We start from the raw sequence: 22,899 nt of genomic DNA on the forward strand, positions 1-22,899 counted from the left end.
ATTATGGAAGCATTGTGAATAAATAAATAATGCTTATAATCAAGCCCACAAAATTTGTTATGTATTTGCTATCTTGCTGTCCCAGGTTCCCTTTCGGAGGATGGGTGGGATAGAAATTTAATTAGCTGGTTAATTAGATAATTCTGTATGTCCTCCCTTGAATATTTGATAGCTCAAAGGAAACTCTAAGAAGTACCGTATTTTTCGCTCTATAACATGCACCTGACCATAACACGCACATAGTTTTTAGAGGAGGAAAACAAGAGAAAAAAAATTTAAACAAAACAGTGGATGTATGATTTTTGTGGTTCATGCTGTGGCCACAGACATGTGATCTGACGGTGAGTTTGGGGTAGCCCAATGCAAAAAAGGGTGCTGCTAATAATGCAGGCAAGGGGTTTAAGGGGAGAAGGAACACGTGTGGGGTGGGTGGAGAAGGATGCTGCTAATAATGCAGAAGAGGGGTATAAGAGGAGAAGGCTCCTCTCCTCTCCTGCTTTGCTCCTTTGAAACAAGCAGGCTCTCCTTCTCTCCCACCTCCCCGGCTTAGCGAGCTGAAAAACTTTGCTGCTATTTAGCAAGCTGAGTGGGGAGGAGAGAGGGACAGAGAGCCTGGTTGCTTTAAAGGAGCCAACCGGACAGGAGCCGCTTACACGAGTGTAAGCGGCTCCTCTCCTCTCCCGCTTTGCTCCTTTAAAGCTAGCAGGCTCTCTGTCCCTCTCTCCTCCCCACTCAGCGGCTCTTCTCCCACTTTGCTGTTTCAAAGCGAGCCACAGAGGAGGGAAGGAAGGGGAACCATGGATCCTCTGCTCACGACTGCAGCAGATCCCCCCTGCCAACCACAGGCATTCGCTCCATAACACACACAGACATTTTCCCTTACTTTCTAGGAGGAAAAAAGTGAGTGTTATGGTGCAAAAAATACGGTACCTTGCTAGCTTCACTTCTTGTGTTGTTGTTTTTTAAAGATATGTTTTAGCCCCCAGAGCCATACAGAAAAGTTGGAACATGTAATAGCAACATCTGTTAAAGCTAATAGCAACACAAAACCAAATGAACAAGCAATGTCTTCCAGGAGTCTAAGTTCAAAGTTTGTGCAATGTCTCCATTAAGAATACTTTGCGCCAATTACATTAGCGTGTGCTACTTCCATTAACTTTAGAATTAAGAGTCTTTTCCTAACATGGCAAATAGAAGGCTCAAGTAGAAACATGTCAACAGTGTCACATTCTATGATCTAGTTAGAGCAATCTGCCATTTAAAAAAAGACAACAACGCCACAGCATTATGGCATTTCGATACATGCTCCCAATACACCTCCACTATAAAAATCCCGAATAAAGGTTATTTAGCTAATTTCTCCATCTTCCTGACATACAAATCCTGGTCTTAGAATTATCGGCTCCTATTGAGAGAGACAGAACTCTGACAAATGCTGCTGGGAGTTTAAAAACATGGCAATGTGGAATGATAAGTGCAATTCCTACTGAAAGCAGAGGAATTAACAATAATAATGAATCTGTGCTCCACACGGGCCTTTTTGGTGACAGGAAATTGACTAGTGTATCCCTAGCATATAATTTAAAAGCATGTGTGTGCGCTTGCAACTACTCAGCATATTTCTACTTAACATTCAAGTGCAAATTAAGCAGACTGTGGAACCAGTGGCAATAATTACCATTTATATAACAAATAAACCAGGCCTGGGAGCACTGAAGAGACACTGGTTTTCATTCTAAAGGGGACTCTTTAATTAAACTGTCTGCCCAAGAGAGTTCCTGCATGCTTCCATTCAAATAACAGTTTTGTAGGAGGTCTGTGTACTCTCCAGCCATTGTAATTAAAAAGGCACAATATTAAATGGAGCATATTTCTAAATAAAATAGATGTAACAGACCTAAACCATGGCAGAATGCATCAGGTGGCCTTAGAGGAACTGAAATCCATGCTTACGTATATTGGATGTTTGCTTGTTGTAGGTAAGGTAGAAGAATTTGCGAATTGTTCCTTGATACACGTATGTCTGTAACTGCTCCCTTTGAGATGTAGGAGATGCTGCCAGGCTGCCACAGGTCTACCTGTAGTGCAGGAACCAACCTGTAATTCATATTTATTCAGTCTAGATTGAGAACATCCATGAATTTAATATATAAAAGGTCATCTTCTTCTTATGCACTCTAATAACATGTCAGAGATCATCCACATGTGTAGGTACTTACTACAGCCTGAGAAAAGCAGATTTAATATTAAACATTGATCCTGAAATAGCCTAAAAAACCTATGCTGAAATGAGTACCGTATTTTTCACCCCATAGGGCGCACCGGCCCATAGGACACACCTAGGTTTTTTGGGGGGGGAGAAATAAAGAAAAATTTTTTTATTCCCCCCCCCCCAGGCGTGGGGCTGGGGCGGGGGAAGCCCGAGCTTCCCCCAACCCCAGCCCCCAGAACAGGCAGCTCTCCGCAACCCTTGGGAGACCGGCGCGACTTCCCGCCGGGCTCCCACGCCTTGCGGATATCTGCCTGAAGCCCAAACCAGGTCGGGGAACAGCGGGATGGCGGTGCTCCGCCTCCCCGCTGTCCCCCGAGCTTGTGGGGCTGGCGGCAGGGAGAAGCGCGCTTCTCCCCACCGCCAGCCTCCAAACCAGGTCGGGGAACCGAAGCCCGGGGCGCGCTGTGCAGCGCGCCCCAGGCTTTGAGATGCAGGCTGCTATCTGCAAGCCTAGGGAGCCCAACGGGAACTCCCGCGGGCTCCCAAGGCTTGCGGAGAGCTTCCTGAAGCCTGGAGAGCGAGAGGGGTCGGTGCGCACTGACCCCTCTCGCTCTCCAGGCTTCAGCGAAAGCCTGCATTCGCCCCATAGGACGCACACACATTTCCCCTTCATTTTTGGAGGGGGAAAAGTGCATCCTAAAAGGCGAAAAATACGGTAATGTGTATAAGGCACAATTTCTTCAATTTCATTTTCAGCCCATATGTTTTTCTGTACATTTAAGCAGATTTATAGTCTATAACTGTTTGATATACATCCTTGCAAAAATCATTTCAGAGGATATGTGCATGCTGCTTTAGTGATTTGGTGTCTGAAAATGAATACTTAAAAAAAACCCTAAAACAAGTACGCTCATCTGCCACACAGCTACCATAATTCAATCAGTGATTAAATGTATTCTCTGCATCCGATTTCCTACACAATAATTCTTCAAAATACTGCATAGTCTCTTAATATTATATCAGATGATGTAGCCAGTAGATGTTGCTTTCAGAGTTTATTCTTCTAACAGGTCAACTGAAGGAAAGGAATCTGTCAATAAGTAGAAAGCATTTGGCGTTACAGCAACACATCCCTTGGAAAAGTGTTATGCAAAAGCTCTGGATGACAGCTCATTGGGCAAAGATAGTGCAAAATGCTTGTTTGTTTTAAAGCAAGGGGTATTTAAGGCGTAAGTCCTAAAGACTGAAACTCAGACAATGAAACTAATTGTACAATCCTAAGGTGCACTGCTCAGAAGTAAGACCAAAGTTCAGTAGGTCTTACTCCCAGGTAAGGTGGCCTGGAATCGCAGTCCAAGACCAGCTGAAAACATAAGAGAGGGAAAAGAACATCTCTCTGAGGGGCAAGATTAGAGTATCTTCTTCCCCAAGTAGGTTTTTAATAAGAAGCCCAATGAGAAAAGACACATGGAACAATGGCAGTGGAAATTTTCCAAGATTTTACTGGGCAAACCTCAGCACCACTAGCTATGTCAGGCTGAAACAATTTGCCATTTGCAATAGCCACCATGTGGTGAGGCTGAATTCCTACAAGAAGTGTGGGAAGATACGAACATAGGAAGGTGTATTATACACAGTCACACCATGTAGCTCACTATTGTCAACACTGACTGGCAATGGCTCTCCAGGGTTTCAGACAGGGGTCTCTCTCAGCCCTGCCTTGAAATGTTGGCAGGGGCAGCCCATCCCGTTTTGCCACCTGAGGCAAAATGGGGAGGTGCCGGCCCCCAAAGTGGCTACTTCAGTCCGCTTCATGGGCGGCCCAGTCCTAGATGTTGGGAACTGAATCGTTGACCTGTCCCTAAACCACAGCATGAGTAAACAGAAGCTGAGAATTTATATTGCCCCACACTCCCCTCCCCCATTTTTCTCCTGGGGGAAAACATGGTTGCAGAGATTTGAACGAGGCATTGCACAGAATACATAAATTTGTCAAAGAATAGTAGCTTTACAAATTTGCCTAAGTACAGTGTGTTCACTTGGTGGAAAACACAAAAATGCCAAGGGTAAACTGAGAACGAACCAATTAGAATAAACCTTTTGTGGGCTTACATTTCTTTAGGTATAAACAACTTCCTTCTTGGATAGATTCTCAACTTTATTACACTGGTTTCAAATTTATTTGCTTTTTCCCTTGAGGAAGGAAGGATGTTGGTAACGTGATAGGTGACTTAGATTTACAACATAAGCCAGAAGCACTCAGTATGTGCTTCTTAAAACATGTCTGCATTCTAAGGTCTCAAATTTACCTTGAAGGTAATCATAAAATTAAAGCAATTTGTATGTTATTGCTATCCTTTGGCTCTTTCACTCTTCAGCTTATCAACCTTTGTAGAGGCAGAAATATGTGGCTGTTTTGCATGGTGTTTGGGGATGGTGGAAGCGATGTTATCCTGCCCTCTATCAGATAGCAACTGGCTGGATCACAGGATGGCTACGTGTCCCACTTTGAAGAGGACAATCCTTGGTTTGAAGGACTGGCAGGGCGTAGTTCTCTATTGGAATGTTTGCAGGTCCTAGTTTAAAGATAAGTAAAGGTAAAGGGACCCCTGACCATTAGGTCCAGTCGTGACCGACTCTGGGGTAGCGGTACTCATCTCGCTTTATTGGCCGAAAGAGCCGGCGTTTGTCCGTAGACAGCTTCTGGGTCATGTGGCCAGCATGACTAAACCGCTTCTGGCGAACCAGAGCAGCGCCCACAGGAGCAGTACCTATTTATCTACTTGCACTTTGACTTGCTAGGTTGGCAGGAGCTGGGACTGAACAACGGGAGCTCACCCCGTCGCAGGGATTCGAACTGCTGACCTTCTGATCGGCAAGTCCTAGGCTCTGTGGTTTAACCCACAGCGCCATCCGCGTCCCAGTTTAAAGATAAAGAGCCAAAATAAGGGAGAACAGGAGGGCTCTTGGGTTTGTCCATCAATGATCAGCACCTGGTCCATAAACTGAGCAACCACACAGGTCACTTGATCACACTCTTCCCCATGATGGTAAGATGATTGTGTATGTGTATATTATCTCCTCCTCTTTTTGGTGAAACATCTCCTCTATTTTGGCAATGTATAAGTGGCCACCCTATTTGATATCCCTGTGGGGAGGTCATGCTTGAAGGCTATCTATCTATCTATCTATCTATCTATCTATCTATCATCTATCTATCATTATCTATCTCTATCTATCTATCTATCTATCTATCATCTATCTATCTATCATCTATCTATCTATCATTTTCTATCTGGTATCAGGCATGCCTGTATTTAAAAATACAGAAAACATTTAAAAATACAGATACTCAGAAATTCCTCATATGATAACATTGGTTCTTGACATTCTTGATCATCAACTCTTACTTTTGTTCTTTATTTCTTGCTGTGCTGATAAGACTCTATTTTTCCCTAAGTTACACACACAGAGACAATAGTCTCCTATTTATAAGTGATGTACTGCTAGAAAAGCATTGCAAAGATGCTTTGGAGGAAATTGTTCATGATTGTACACAGCTACTGCTCATAAAAGTAAAAAATGTTTGTTGCTTAAAAAGGATTACAATAATATTAGAGGCATGCTTAATACAGAACTATATAAACGGTGTCGAAGTATGGGAATCAGGCAGGGTTCATATGGTATAAAAATATGTTTTCCTGACACCTCTCGCCCTGTCTTTTGCAAATGGCTTGTAACTAAGCATAGAACAAACTCTGTGGGGAAGGACCACCGCTTAGCTGTACAGTGCATGTTTTGCAAACAGGTGGTTCCAGAATCCATCCCTGGTATCTTCATTTAAAACAATCAGGCAAGCAATGTGGAAGTTCCTGCCACAATTCTGAGCTAAATGGAAGAATAGTCTGATCTTGTATGAAGTAGCTTCTTATGCTATGGATTCCTATCAATCAAGCTGCATTCCTGTATTTATTTATAATTTATATACCACTTGATTGTAAAAACAACAATCTCAAAGCAGTTTCCTTTGGGGATAATCAGTTAGTGGCAGTAGGTGGGGCCAGAGACAAAAGTGGGAAGGGTTCGCAGGATTGCTTTGTTCTGGTCTCACCCTCACTTTCTTTGTCAGCCCATCTGTCTCATGTTTTTCTCCATTTCTCCACAACAACAACAACCACTACCACCCTTCAGTTCTTCTAGCCTCCCTAAGCATTCATTCATGTTCTTACATTTATATACTGCCTCTTTGAATGCAGTGTAATGTGCATATGGCTCCCAGAAAGCCTGTAGCTGCCATCTAAGCTCTTAACAGACCCAGAAGGACTTAGCTTCAGCAACTTGGTGGCCACAAGAGCCTTCAGACCACAAGCCGGAATGAATAGATAGATGATAGATAGATAGACAGAGATTGAGACAGAGATATGTGTGTCAATGATTCTTCAGAACATATTTAAAAACCTCTGATGAAATACTCTGCTCATTCTGTCCCTCAGTCCACAGCAATCCTAGGCCCCCAAACTCACCTCAAGTTGTTGAGAAAGGATCTTCAGTGTCTTTGCTGCTTTCTCATTCTCAGGAACAACCCGTAGCACTTTATCCCTGTTAAGGAATACTGAAATGAAACCCTAAGCATTCTTTTTTTCAAAAAGAAACATTAGTAAGATGCACGGAGGATAACAATAAAAATGTAGATGCAGACTTAAACTATAGCTTACATACCTATCACAAATCAGTATCACCTTTTTATGTCAATGTCTTGAATAATTCATACCATCACCTGAAGAAATGTGAACTCTCCCGTTAGAGTTGTTAAAAAGCATGAAGAGCTGTGAATATTTGCTTCTTGTTGTTCTTATTAATTCTGGAAACGGTGGGGGGGGGGAGAGAGAGATCATCTCTCCCTATCCAATAATTAAGTATTAACAAAGAAACACCAAAACTTAAGAGCTATTGTATAAAGGAAATAGCTTGGAGATGTGTAAACAGATAAAAACCTGATTCTGAAGCACTGTAGCTCAAAGGATATTGTCAGATAGGGAACAGATATTGGAAGTGACTGGTGACCTACAAAAATCTTAATTATATTGGGTATGTGCCTGCTTCAGATGGATTAATACAGAAATAGAAAACTGTGGCCTTCTTGATGATTTTCTGGACTGCAATTCCCATACCCTTTACCATTGGCTATACTGGCTAGAGTTGATGGAAGTTTGGAGTCCAACAGTATATATACGGTCACATGTTCTCACTCAGTCTTAATATATTTTGTGGTAAAAGTAAAATGCTACATTTCCTCCCTTCTTGGCTATTCAAGATCCCTCTTAAGATCTTATTTTAAAAGGTCTGATGTTTGAAATACTAGTGTTCATCAACCACAAATTATTTGCACCCTTTGAAAGCCTAGTGTCAAGACCTGAGATTATTTAATTCCTTATGCCAGATTCTCCACTGCCTCACATCTTGTGTCTGTGCATATTGAACATAAATTGACACCGTTTAGTCTACACAGTGACAAACACTTGCAGAAGTTGCAATGCACTTGAGAATTAGCCCGTGTTTCTGGAATGCTGAATGCTTTGCTAGCTCAGGCCTGTAGTTAACATAAGAAGCGAGTCAATTAAAGTGACCTCCTTGATCTCTGGGTGGGTAAAGCAGATAACGGTACTTAAAAAACAAACTAAATAATATAGGGTGTTTATAACAAATATGCCAGGATCTTCACATTCCTCTTCAACTGTTGGCAGTTTACACAGAGACCTTAATTTACAGACATGAAGGCTAGTGTTTACTTTTGTCCACTTAAATTGCCAACAACTGAAGAAGGGACTCTTTGAGTTTGCTATTTGTTCTATATAAATTACCAGCAGCTTCATTGCCAGCATTGCTTGGGAATTACCCAAAAAATCAATGTTGTTTTGAAATCAGAGTTTTAAATCACCACAGTTTTGAAAGGTTCAGTCTTGATTCAAAATGGTGTCCAAGTAAATCTGAACATAGACAAAAACCTGCTCCTTGATCTCAAGAACCATAATGCCAAATTTGGTTGTGATTTCTTAAACGGTGTCCAAATGCATAGCAAACAGACAAACAATTTTCCAAAATATACAGTAGATGTGCATAGGTCAAAATAAAGCTTCTCTTGCTTTTCTTCTGTTGATCATAGGTTTCTCTGGTCCTCAATATTTTCAAAGCACCTTCCTTTGTTACAAACGTTATTGGCATCCAATATCAGTGAAATCTGTGTGTATGCTAATAAGTTATGTAAGCACTTTCTGCGCCAACAGGACTCATGTGGTTCTTGTTAAGTTGTGGGCGAACATATCAGACGACACAGCGATTCTTCCAAAGCAGGTCTTTATTTGTAAGCTGGAACAGAACTGAACTGAGGAGCTCAGTCAGCCTACTTATACAGAGCTCCACTAGAATGCAACAGTAACCATTTTCTGTAACTAGCCAATCACTGAACGTCACTTTCGATCCTTCATTTGCATAACTATCTACAGTAACCCCCTGCTGGCCCAGGGTGAGAACTTCAGTACATAACAGTTCTCTTCCAATTCTAGCTGCTTTTGAAGAAATAAAAATGGTGAGTGGCGTGACAGCTAGTATGTTCACAGCCCATGTCCCTTAAAAGACAAAAAACAAACCTGAGTTGGCCACAAGAGGAGGGAGGTTGATGTTGAGCAGGGGCAGCCAAAATACTGCCCTTCAAATGCTTGGGAATAAAAAACCCATTATCCTTGACCATTGGCTATGCTGGTTGGGCGTGATCAGAGTTGCAGTCTAAAGCATCTGGAGGATACACCTCTGGTGTAGAGGAACAGAAGTCAACTGTTTTTCCTGATTCAGTGGTAAATAGCGGGTTTTGCCAGGGAATGTGATGTGGCAAATGGAAAACCTCCAGGAACCATGTTTCCTAGGTACGGGGCAAGCACAAGTGTGGATGAGCCCATAGTTGATAGAGGTTGGAGGAGAAAAAGGGGAAGAAGGTCTCGGTTAAGTGTGGTCGGATTTGAGGTTTTAATGAAACATTATCCTCTCTTCCACATACTGACAGCGCTGCTTATAAGCAAGCATATGGATGTGCTTTAAAGAGTATGCAGATTATAGCTTTATAGTTAATAAATCACTTTAGAGGGTGATGAGAAGATTAAATTAGTGACTCTGAAAAGGAAAGCTATTCACTGTTTGCACCACCAGCAGTAATTTACTTAATTCAGCAGTCAGACATACAGCCCCAGGCCCCAGGCCCAATCCCTATGATACTTATACTTCAACCACCCACACATAACCTCATTACGGAGGGTTACGTATAAGTGCCTCTAGCTAGCTTACAAATGTGTATATATTTTTTTCAAACTGAGGACCCTATGGGGGAACTATATAGTGCTAGATATAATCTCAAAGGTATTTGGAAAAATATGTTTAAATTGAGAGGAGGAGGGAAAAATAATACTGGATTTTAAAAACCACCTTTCCATATCAATAAATGAATGTGGTTATTAGCGCAGACAGGCAACATTTGCAAAATGTGCCTCATACTTTCTTAGGCATTGCCTGAGCTTCAGATTCCCAGACTCTCACTGATGCCAGATAAAGTTAACAAGGCACATAACTGCCTACGAGCTTGAGGCTATATGCGCTTGAAGAATTTTATCCACACTTGCTTCCAAATTAATTCAAACCCAGCTATGCCCACCTAAGGCTCTTTTATGCAATTATGTGCATGCTCTTACTCGTATTACTGGAACGTTAACATACACAGCACCCTGAGGGTCAACTATCTCATTGGTCTCAGGTGTATCTGTATGGAGCAAAATGTATGGACTGCACAGTTTTCCCACATGAAAATTTCCCAAGCAGTTTGACTCAAGTCAACCCCATTAAGAACGCACCTACTGGGAGCAAGCAGTAGGTTCTTGATTCTTGTTTCACAAGGTGATGACTTCTCATACTTCCAAATTAGTACATATACTGTAACATTTTCTCATGCAGGTGTACTCTGAGGCCTGTTTTCCTCCTATGAGTCATGACTTGGTGTTGGGAGTCATGAACTGATAAATATACATGAACAAACATAACTCGAGTTTTCTAACTGGTACAGTGTACATCATTTGGTTCGGATGACAGAACAACTGCAGAGTGGCTTCACTGAAAAAGGTACAAGTTATATTAAAATGCAGCTGATGTATCTGAGAATAAGCTGGCACCAAACAGTCAACCTCTTGAGAAAAGTCAAGTTTTATGCTCAGCTGTTGCAATATAATATCCCCTCCCCTCCAATTTGAAATGTATAAATCTGTTTTTCTGCTAATGAGCAGAGAACACATCTTGTTTTCCCTTTAGCTGCACTGCGCATCATGTCTTGTTGTGAACTGCTGAGATAAAAGCACTTAAGTGTTTAATCTGAAGCAGAGAGAAAACTGAACATGACAGTTTCATGCTGTTTCACACAAATTCTAATATACACATCATGTTTTACTGCAAGCTAGTTGATAGTGCATTAGCCTGTCAGAGGTGTGGAGGCAATAAGACACCTACAGATCAGTTGCTAAATCCAGAGGTTAAACTTGGTATTCTTCAGATAGCTAGACTTTTGAACCTTATTACAGTCCTTTCTCTTTTCACCATGGAGATGATATGTACTTAATAACAATATGTAATTTTAATTAGGCTCAAATGTATGAAGGCTTATTAATGACTTTAGGATTAAGGCTAGAATATCAAGTGACCAAAATGAAATGGTTGACCTGGTTTCCTGATTTCAATATTTTTTTAACAAAGAGAATTGGAATTTAGGAATCAGGGATTGTACCACTGGGATAACTTCCACAGGAAACCTTATCTCAATGTGGGAAAAAGATGTGAGTAGATACTGTATTCATTTTGCCAAAAATGTAGTTCTATTGGATCTACTTTAAATTATTTACATAATTCATTCATCCAACATAAGATTTTCAAAAGACTTTTTAATGATTTGCTGTATGCATTTTTAACTCTTATAAGATATGTTTACTAATGTAAACTAAATTTACATTATATACTGTATGTATGTACAATTTCAATCCTGCAAATTCAAGGCAGCAGCTGAGTTGCTGTTTAGCTAAATACTCCTTAACACTGCTCCTTCTTGTCAATTATTGAAAGTGCAGCTTCTGATGCAACTGTTATTTATACAAGTTTTACTGGAAATGAAAGTTAACATACAATAGATTTTTCCAAAGTTAATAACTGATCTCATTGGAAACGGAGGAAACGGAGGATTCAAAGTCGGAGGAAGAAGAAGAAGGAGAAGGCAGAGAATCTAAAAGAAGGAATAATATCAGATTATAAAGCAGAAATAAGGATAAAGTGAACCTAGCAATAACCCAAAAGGTCTCTTAAGTTTTTTTCGTGGAATGTGAACGGCTTTAACGATAAGCCCAAGAGAAATAAATTTGAAAAGATTATAAAGAAAAAAAACATTGATGTCATTTGTTGCCAAGAAACCCATGTTGCTAAAAAACACAAGCATATTCTAATAAATAAAAGGTTGGGAATAGAATTCATCAATTCAGATTCTAAGAAAAAGAGAGGAGTAGTAATTTATGCGAAAGAGAAATTAGAACCCAAACAAATATGCAAAGATGAGGAAGGAAGAATCTTAGGAATCCAAATTAATTACCAGGGAGAAAGAATAAATGTGGTAACAGTCTATGCCCCAAACTCAAATAGAATGGAGTTTTTTAAAAAACTGGAACAACTTTTATTAGATTTAGATAACAACAAACTAGTCCTACTTGGAGATTTAAACGCGGTGCCGACACCAGAATTAGATAGAAACACAAGGAAAAAAAAATTAAACCAAGGGAAATTACCAAAATCGTTTAATGATTTGGAAGAAAATCTGGACCTAATAGATATATGGAGATATAGAAACCCCACAACGAAACAATTTACCCACTTCTCTGAGCCACACCAGAGTTGGAGCAGACTGGATCAAATATGGATTTCGAGAGAATTAGTAATAAGAACGGAGAGATGTGAAATTTTACCCAGAACTTTATCGGATCACAGCCCAATAACATTACAATTAAAATGGAAGACCCAAGGTCTGTACAGATGGAGAATGAATGACTACCTATTTGAAAAAGAAGAAGTGATCGAAAAACCAAAAACCACTATAAAAGATTATTTTGCTTTAAATATTAACAAAGAGACTGGAATAGATATAGTATGGGATGCCAGTAAGGCAGTGTTAAGAGGTCTCCTGATACAACAAAACTCCCAAAGAAAAAAGGCTAAGGAAAGAAAAAAAAGAAGAATTAATCCTTCAACTGAAAGAATGTGAAAAAAATATGATAAAAAATCCAAAAGATGATTGCCATAAGCAACAATATAAAATGCTCCAAATACAATATTCAACATTAATAAGCCAAGAGGTTGAATGGGGAATAAAGTTAATGAAACAAAAGTTCTTCGAATCAGCAAATAAAATTGGAAAATTTCTGGCGTGGCAACTGAGGAAAAGAAGAAAATGTAGCATCATAAACAAAATAAAAGTAGATGATCAAGTTCTGGAAGACCCTAAAATAATAAAAAAGCACTTCCTTAAATTTTATATGAACTTATACAAAAGAGAAGAAGAAGATTTAACGAACATTATAAAATACCTAGAAGAAAATAATCCAAAAAAAATAACAGAAGAAGAAAGAACCGCCTTAAACAGACCCATAAAAATAGAGGAAATTCGAGAAGCGATCAAAAGGATGAAATTAGGAAAAGCCCCAGGACCCGATGGTTTATCAGCTAAATATTACAAGGTCCTAGAGGAATATATAACACCAGTACTATGTGATGTTATGAATGAGATATTAAGAGGAGGAAAAATGCCAACATCCTGGAAAGAAGCCTACATTACTTTGATCCCGAAACGAGATTCAGATAAACTTAATATTAAGAATTACAGACCGATTTCACTACTGAACAATGATTATAAAATCTTTGCAGACATAATGGCACATAGACTTAAAAAATGTTTAATTAGCCTTATACACAGTGATCAGGCCGGCTTCCTTCCTAATAGACAAATAAAAGACAACATCAGACACACAATAGACATTATTGAATATCTAGAATGTCATAACGAAATCCCTGCCGCTTTAATGTTCGTCGACGCCGAGAAGGCTTTCGATAATGTCTCCTGGGGTTTTCTAATAAAATGTCTGGAAAAAACAGGGATAGAGGGCACATTCCTAGAAGGAGTTAGAGCAATATACACACAACAGAGAGCCAGATTAATTATAAATAACAACCTGACAGAACAGTTTGAAATAGCAAAAGGTACTTGACAGGCGTGCCCTCTATCACCGCTGCTGTTTATCATAGTCTTAGAGACAATTACAAATAAGATAAGGAAAACCCCAGAGATCCATGGTATAAAAATCGGCGCGAATGAACATAAATTGAAAACATATGCAGATGACCTTATGTTGTCATTGGAAGAACCAAAGGAGAGCATTGGCAAAGTTATAAAATTACTAGAAGAATTTGGAAAACTATCGGGATTTAAATTGAACAAAGAAAAAACCAAAATAATGACTAAAAATATGAAAGAAGACATCATAAATGAGCTTGAAAGACAAACTGGAATTAAAATAACCAAAAAAGTAAAATATCTTGGAATTTGGATAACTATGAAAAATATAAATTTGATGGGAAATAATTATAAGAAAACATGGAAAGAGATAATGAAGGACTTGGATATATGGAACAGATTACATCTCTCGTGGTTGGGCAGAATGGCGGCAATTAAAATGAGTTTATTACCCAAATTACTCTTCTTATTCCAGAACATTCCAATAATTAGGGGAATTGCAATATTTAAAGAATGGCAGAGACTACTTTCCAAATTTATTTGGCAGGGAAAAAGACCCAGAATTAAATTTAAATTGCTTACAGACCAAAGAGATAGGGGGGGTCTTGTGGTCCCAAATCTGAGGTTATATTATGAGGCCGCATGTCTTTGTTGGGTAAAAGACTGGATCGTCATTAAAAATAGAGAGATGTTAGATCTAGAGGGGTTTAACTTAAGAATCGGTTGGCACGCTTATCTATGGCGAGATAAGGGAAGGGTTCATAAAGGTTTTTCTAACCATATTTTCAGAGGGCCACTATTGGAAGTCTGGGAAAGGAATAAAAAATTGCTGGAGCAGAAGACACCCTGGTGGCTATCACCAATTGATATTTTAACAATTAAAAAATTAAACATTGAGGGGGAACGATGGACGTATGAGGACTTACTAACCAAAACAGAATCCGGGTGGAGGATTAGACCATACGAAGAAATAAAAAATAAGTTGACTGGTTGGATTCAATATCATCAAATAAATTCAATGTGGACGGAAGACAAAAAGATTGGAATAAATGAGAAAAAATCTAGATTCCAGATTGAAATAATAGAAAGTAAAACAAAATTATTATCAAAAATGTATAACCAGTTGCTTTAGTGGGACACCAAGGATGAGGAAGTAAAGGAGGTGATGGTGAGGTGGGCGGTAGATCTAGGGTATAATATAGAGTTTGATAAATGGAAGGCTTTATGGTGTAAAGATATGAACTTTTCAGCATGCACGACACTTAAGGAAAATATGTACAAGATGATGTACAGATGGTACATAATGCCGATAAAATTGCATAAAATTTATAGAACAGGCGACAAACTGTGTTGGAAATGTAAGAGTAAAGAGGGTGAATTTATTCACATGTGGTGGACGTGCGAGATTCTCAAAAAATTCTGGGAATCTATCTATAATGAATTAAAAAAAATTCTCAAATATACGTTTGTTAAAAAACCTGAAACCTTCCTGCTGGGGATAATTGGCAAAGATATTAAAGAAGAAGATAGAACCCTTCTTCAATACGCAACAGCGGCCGCTAGAACCCTCATAGCACAGTACTGGAAAACAGCAAAAACCCCAACATTAAAGGAGTGGCAATTTAAATTAATGGATTACTTAGAATTGGCAAAACTGACACAGAAAATAAGAAATCAAAAAAGTACAAAATTTAGTAATGAATGGGATAAATTTAGAATATATATGGAAATAGAGACAAGGGGAAAATCAAAATGTTAATCAGAAATATAGATGTATTTTTTTAAAAAAAATCACAGTAGGCATGAGATAACGCTTACTACGTTATAAATTTTATTTTGGAATAGATACAGCAGAAAGATAATTAAGATAACATTATCCGAAATCGAGATAAAGGGAAGTCGATCAATGTTGTTGTAAAATTAATGTTGTGTTGTTTAAGTTGTAAAATTAATGTTGTGTTGTTAAAGTTGTGTTGTTTATGTTGTACGTATTTTATGTTCTTTTTCTTTTCTTTTTTTTCTTTTCTTTTTAAGTTTATTTCATTTACTTTTGTCTGTTGTATGTCTGTGAAATATAGTTATGCAAAACTTAATAAAAATATTTAAAAAAAGAAAAAGAAAAAGAAAGTGCAGCTTCTGATGCAACTGTTATTTATACAAGTTTTACTGGAAATGAAAGTTAACATACAATAGATTTTTCCAAAGTTAATAACTGATCCCATTGGTTTCAATGGGATTTGAGACTGTTTAACTTTGGCTGGATTTTCTCTATAATAATTTATATCATTGGTTTAGGCAAGAGACCCTAAATAATGCCATAATGGTAATGTTATTGCTTCCCATGGATTATTAATTTAGTTTTGAGAAATGTATACCTTATGGCTTGATCCAATTAGTTACTCAGCTAGCAGAACAATTTATAGGCTTGGGATGGAAAATACTTTGTTGGTAAACATCAGATTTGTCTATTCATGTCCTAAGCACTTTGATTTTTTTAAAAATCGTTTGTTTGCTTGATTAATAAATAAAATTTATACACTGCTTGATTGTAAAAAATAAATAAAGTGATTTACAAAAAAGATAGCTAGGAGGAGGGGCTCCTGTGGGTGCCGGCGAAGACCTCTTCAACTACCTGTGAATGCACTACTACTGTAGGTTTGGGGAACCAGTGACTCTCCAGCTGTTACTGGACTACAACTCCCATCATCCCTGACCATTGGCCATGCAGGCTGGGGTTCATGGGAGTTGGAGTTTAACACATCTGGATGGCGTCGGATTCTTGAATTACAGGGAAATAATTCATGAGTGATGTTGACGACAGTTGGTCTGTTTAATGTAACATTGTAAGAGTTTTCCTCTTTTTAAACAAGAAAAAAGGCAAGTGATCTCTGCTTAAAATTAACACGCTGATTATTCCAGTATGGCTTGTCTCTGATATTCCTTTGTTGCAGGGCAACATCTGGTACCTAACTGCCAGTTGAAAGGTAAGTACCGCACATGCAATTTGATTGTGCAGCAAAAGCTGCCAGCTTTCAGTCCTTTACTGCACACAATAAAATCTTTTTGGAATAGTTAATTTTACGCTATCTCTTTTCATTTTCTCCAAGGCATTCTGCAGTCCTCGTTCCATTCCAATACCATTTCAGCTGTGCTTCTGCTATTCCTACAGTTGTTAAAATGGAAAAGAAACTTGCCTCTCTCACTTTGTAATATGCCACATACACATTTCATGAAGATCAGCATACTTTCTGTTAACTTTTATAAGAGAAAGGTGAAAAACTGGATAGATGCACCACTGTTAGGCTATGTCTGTATCTAAAAACAAACGTTTCTCATTCAAACGCCTATGCCATTAGATCTTTTCAGTGAGTGATCAATTTAAAATAGGCTGTCCCTCTGTATTTTTACTAGGAACTAAGTTCCACAGTGGTAGACAGCAAGGTATTAATTAGGCAGCAAACTGAGGTAATGTAGCTTCCCCCAGCTTTGACACCTACACATTAGGTGCAGATGTTTGCCTATGTGCTTAGAGAACACCATGTGGATAGGTTTTCCTGGAGGCTGGAATCCTGTCCAATTAAAAGTTCCACTGCACAGTGCCTAAAGATCTATGAGCATAGGCTTTCCTTCTGCAGAAATCCATGCCTAGGTGAGTGTGGAGCCATGGGAAGCCTTGTGTTCTTGGAGCCAGTAGCACAGCCTCACTGTCCCCCTCATCACAGGGAACCCCGCTTCACATGTATAAAGCTTGAAGGGGGCTAGTGAGAGACTCCCAAGTTTCAGTGAACATAGTAGGGCTTTCTAACAAATAACCAGGTTAAGAACATAAGAAGAACGCTGCTGGATCAGACCAAAGGCCTACCTAGTCCAGCATTCTGTTCTCATAGTGGCCAACCAGGTGCCTATGGCAAGACCCCAAGCAGGGCATGAGTGCAAGAACACAACTCTTCCCGGTTGTGTTCCCCATCAACCAGGATTCAGAGCCACCTCCAATATTGAGGACACATGGTCTTATCATCCATGACTTTGTCTAATCTACTCTGAAAATTCTACATTTTGGAGGCTGCCACAACATTTGTAGTACCGCAGACCCTCCAAGTGTCTTTGTTTTCCAGGGACGTCCCTGATTTACAGACGCTGTCCTGGTTTCTGATTTGATCCCAGAATCTCCCGCTTTCCCTCAGCATGTCCCTATTTTTATTGGAGAAATGTTGGAGGATACGGGGTTATACAACCCCCAAGCCTGTCTGAAGGCAATCCAGTATAGGGAAGTTTTTGTAAATGTTTAGTGTTTTATTATGTTTTTATATATGTTGGAAACTGGCCAGAGTGCCCAATAAGATGTGTGGCGTAAAATTATTATCATGAAATGGAACGTCCTTATTTTCATTGGATAAAAGTTGGAGGGCATGGTACTAAGTTCCATAGATTAACCATGTGGTGTATTTTAGATTTATAAGCACCCCCACCCCCAGAAACTGTGTTAAATGCTTAGGGTGTTACTCTGAAAGGATTCACTCTGGGAGCCAGGGATAACATATTTCCCAATGCATTTTTTACTTTTAAGTAGTTCTAGGGATCACTCATCTGATAAGAGCAGTGGCATAGGGGAGGAAAATTATCCCCCCATAAACTTTGGGTCAGGGGCCTGCTTCCCTTACCTTTTGTAATACTGCTTAGCTACTCTTTCTAAAACTAAAGGGGTGTTTAGTTTTATTAACATTGGTAGGAATACAGTTAGAGGTTGTGTATATTATTAAAGCCCTCTACTTTTCCCTCCACAATTCAAAACCAGCTTCGGAGGTGGTCTCTAGATCAGGAAAATGGCACGGGGAAAGGGTTAACTCTCCCGGCCCCCCAATGTCATCGCTCCACTCAAATCCAGAACACCCTACAACTGCTTTAAATGATAAAGACATAAATGTTGAGAGATCCCATCATGTATTGTGCCATTTTACAGGTAAAATGTTTTAGATGGTTGTTATTGTTGTAAGTCTTAACTGGAGGAAAGCTAGTAAAACCTGCAATCACCTGGGAATAACTGTATTACCCAATTTATAGCTGAAAATGATCGCAAAAACAATTTATAGGTTCAGAGTTGAGTGAACAAGACCCCAAGGAATACTTCTAGTTCCTGCAGTAAGCCTGGTAGGGTACTATGGGGATGTCTGAGAAACAAGCAAGTTAAAAATTAGATCTCCAATAGCTAACCTTAGCTGTTGATAAAAATGAATAGTTGCTAAAGGAGAGCATCTGATGAACCATTTTGGACAATACACTAAACCATAGTTTAGCATGACAAGAATGAACTGCAGCAAGCACTGGGCTTTCATACTCCTCTTTCTTTAGTGCAGCTACAAAGGGTTTGGGAAACTGTGGCTTTTGTTTTTGCTTAAACATAATAGGCCATGTCATATTAATCTTAAGTATGGTTAGGAAACAGGCCAATTTCAAACAACAGTTTGTGAAGTTGGCTTATTTGCACTAACCATGAAAGACACACAAAACTGTGGTTCATTTAAAATGGAAGCTGAAACTTCCAATCTCGTGACCGTGCAGGAGGAGAGGGCAGGTGGCAATGTGCAGACCCAGAGGAAAAAAGGCTTGATACACTTAAACCAATTTAATGGTCTTGCCTTCCAAGGATTTCTGGACCCAGTACTGAAAGGGTGAAACTTGAGCTAATACTTGATGCATCTGAGGAAATGGGCTGTAGCACATGAAAGCGGCGTGCCAATTAAAAATAGTCAGAATTCACCCACAACTTCAAGTGCCCACACCTCTATTTTTAACAACATATCTGACACTCATTTTAAAGTACTGACTTCCAAGGTAAAACTCTTACAGTTTAGGGTTAAAATGAAAACCTATTTTTCAACCTACATGGCGATCGGTTCCTTTGAGGTATGGATTTCAGGAAGGATCTGCTCTGGCATCATGATGGATTGCAACAGTAGGATTACAGATGTTGGGGCCAGAGAGAGAGAGGGGGGGGGGGAAGGAACACTCTACAATCAACTTTTTTCCAAGTGTAAGCAACAAAGCAGATAAGGACAAGTCGAGCACTGTACCTGCTTGGATGAATGAGATAATAAGAACTTACATTTTGTAAACAACAACAACAACAATTTTATTATTCATACCCCACCCATCTGGCTGGTTTTCCCCAGCCACTCTGGGCGGCTTCCAACAAAATATTAAAATACAATAGTGCGTCAAACATTAAAAGCTTCCCTAAACAGGGAAGATAGGAAACAGTGCTCATTCCATCAACAATGATGGAGTCCAACAAAGTCCAACTCCATCTGCTGCTCTTGAATTGTCTCCGTTCCAGGTGGTTTTATAAGAATTACTATTTGACTTGTGCTTGAGTTTGCTTTTTTGCTCCGGCCTCCCTTCTTTTTTCTTTTGCGCCTTATCTTTTCAACAGTAATACTGCAAAAAGAAACTGTTTTAACTGAGTATATGTAAGCCTTCTGAGGAGGCTTTTTGGCTGAAGAATGGGATGCAACGACTCTGCACAAACAAACAAACAAACAGAGAGGAAGGGCCGTGGGGATGGGGAGGTCAGTGTGGTGCAAATGCACTATCAGGACGACTGGACTGGTTCTGCCTATGTGTTTCCACCACACTGATCTCACCACTACCTTTCCCTCCCAGTAAGCAGCAGCAATGCAGCTGTCAGGAGGTTAGGTGAGCACTGCTGCCCACTACTGATTAAATTTATATATTGTGAGCTCTGGCTCTCTCTGCTATTTTTGTTTTTTTGATTCCGCTTTTAGACTTGGCTGTTTTGGGTTATTTTTGTACTTGTTTACACTTTGTTGGCCATCAGTTCCTTTTTGGATGGGAACAGTAGTGCATACATTGTTTTATAAATAATTGTATCAATTTTTTATTTTGAAAAATTCATCTTATTTACAGTCATCTTCAGAATTCAATTTATTCTTCTTGTATAAACAGAATGGAAGTCCCACCCCCCGCACAAGTTCTGTACATAGTCCAAGGCTGAAATCCTATGTACACTTACTTAAGAGTAAGTCTCCCTGAAGTTAGTGGAACTTTTCTGAGCTAACTGTATAAGGAATGTGTTGTAAGGCAATCATATGACTCTTGTTGAGATCTTTGATTGATCAAGAATTTACTGCCAAACAAATCTTCTTCTGGAAAATGGTGACTTTTCCAATAACCACTGTATAATAACAAAGCTTTTACAAGGGTATACTGCCTGCCCAGTTTTAACTAGTATCTAAAACCTTTAACGTTTAAAGTAAAAACTATCACTTAAAATTAAATGATAAATGATAAATGGATCTCTCTTTGGTGCCTGCTTGAGAACACTTTTATGAATAATTCCTAAATAGTATGGATGTTTGACAAGAATCTATTTTTATCCTGCATTATACAGGATTACACATTACACAAACTTTATAAAAAGAAGCTCATGTCAATCATCGGATTCTACTTTGCTTAATACAATAAATTGCACATTGTAATTTATAAGCTACATAACCAACTTACTCCAGTGCAATCCCACTGAAGTTAGGTTAAGACTGTTTATTCATTTTATTGTTAAGTAGTTTTGGTGGTTCCGCCTCGGCAATTTCCAGAGTACAGTGGTACCTTGGGTTAAGTACTTAATTCGTTCCGGAGGTCCGTACTTAACCTGAAGCCCCACTTTAGCTAATGGGGCCTCCTGCTGCTGCCGTGCTGCCGGAGCACAATTTCTGTTCTCATCCTGAAGCAAAGTTCTTAACCTGAAGCACTATTTCTGGGTTAGCGCAGTCTGTAACCTGAAGCGTATGTAACCCGAGGTACCACTGTAGTTTAACAATTAATCCATCTTCCCAGGGAACTCTGGGAATTGTAGCTCTGTGAGGGGAATAAGGTTCTCCTAACAACTCTCAGCACCCTGCAGTTCCCAGAATTACTTGGGGGAAGCCATGCCTGTTTAAGGTAGCATGATACTGCTTTAAATGTATAGCACAGATGAAGCAAGAAATTGCATGGCCATCTGTCAGGGATGCAATAATCCTGCACTGAGCGGGGGTGGGGTGGGATTAAATTACCTCAAAGGCCCCTTCCAACTCCCAAATTTTATACTTCTCTGAGGACAGAGGTTTGCATTTACCACAACAGAAGAGTAACAGCAACATGGATTCATTGTTCAAGAGCCCTGAAGCACTTTTACAGTATGACTGAGAAAAACAGAGAAAGAGAGAGTTTTCAGAATGAAACAGGCTTGGAAATAACAAAAAGGGTAAAATACCTGGGGTTAAACTTAACATCTAAGAATGTGAACCTATTTAAGGATAACTATGAAAAAAGTTGGGCAGAGGTAAAGAAGGATCTGGAAATATGGTCAAGGTTGAAACTTTCCTTGTTAGGCCGAATTGCTACTATTAAGATGAATGTATTGCCTAGAATGCTGTTTTTATTCCAGACGTTGCAGATTTTGGACAAGATGGACTGTTTCAAGAAGTGGCAGAAAGACATATCAAAATTTGTCTGGCAGGGCAAAAAGCCCAGAATTAAATTTAAGATCTTAACTGATGCAAAGGATAGAGGGGGGTTTGCCCTGCCGGACTTAAGACTTTATTATGAATCGGCAGCTTTCTGCTGGTTGAAACACTGGCTACTTCTTGAGAACACTGACATTTTGGACCTGGAAGGGTACGACAATAACTTTGGTTGGCATGCATACTTATGGTATGACAAGGTAAAGGTGTATAAAAGTTTTAAAAACCATATTGTAAGGAAAGCATTGTATAATGTTTGGATTAGATATAAAGATCTGTTGGAAAGTAAAACCCCCAGGTGGGTGTCACCAATGGAAGCCAGGGAAGTAAAAAAGCTTAATATGGACTCTAAATGGCCAAAATATCATGAGATTCTAGAATATGATGGTGAAAGGGTGAAACTTCAGAGTTATGAGAAACTAAAGCCTAAGGTTCGAGATTGGTTGCATTACCATCAGATAAATGAGACATTTAAACAGGACAGGAAAATAGGATTTCAGAAAGAGAAGTCAAAACTAGAAACAGAACTGTTGGAACCCAATACTAAGAACTTATCAAAAATGTATAACTTGCTGTTGAAATGGAATACACAGGATGAAACGGTGAAATCAGCAATGATTAAATGGGCACAAGATATTGGTCATGATATTATGTTTGCTGACTGGGAACAGTTATGGACCACCGGTATTAAATTTACTGCATGTAATGCTTTAAAAGAAAATATTATGAAAATGATCTATCGGTGGTACATGACCCCAGTCAAGCTTGCAAAAATTTACCATTTGCCTAATAATAAGTGTTGGAAATGTAAT

At 39.2% G+C, this 22,899-nt stretch overlaps 1 protein-coding gene across 5 annotated transcripts in view; it reads right to left on the bottom strand.

Annotated features, from left to right (window-relative positions):
• The window catches only part of CPA6 (carboxypeptidase A6), a 52,905-nt gene that overhangs the window by 24,173 nt on the left and 5,833 nt on the right, over positions 1-22,899 (bottom strand). For 2 of the 5 annotated variants that reach the window (XM_079983146.1, XM_079983145.1), the window contains exons 2-3: positions 6,736-6,811; positions 1,954-2,078 (exon numbers count right to left, since the gene is read on the bottom strand). In XM_079983146.1, the coding sequence (XP_079839272.1) occupies positions 1,954-2,078; positions 6,736-6,811 (201 nt within the window). Of the gene's footprint in view, positions 1-1,953; positions 2,098-6,441; positions 6,708-6,735; positions 6,812-19,451; positions 19,493-22,899 lie in introns of those variants that run through there. The other 3 variants (XM_079983148.1, XM_079983149.1, XM_079983147.1) reach the window with 3 other exon arrangements.

This window comes from Podarcis cretensis (assembly GCF_951804945.1).
Source record: "Podarcis cretensis genome assembly, chromosome: 7".
Lineage (NCBI taxonomy): Eukaryota > Metazoa > Chordata > Lepidosauria > Squamata > Lacertidae > Podarcis > Podarcis cretensis.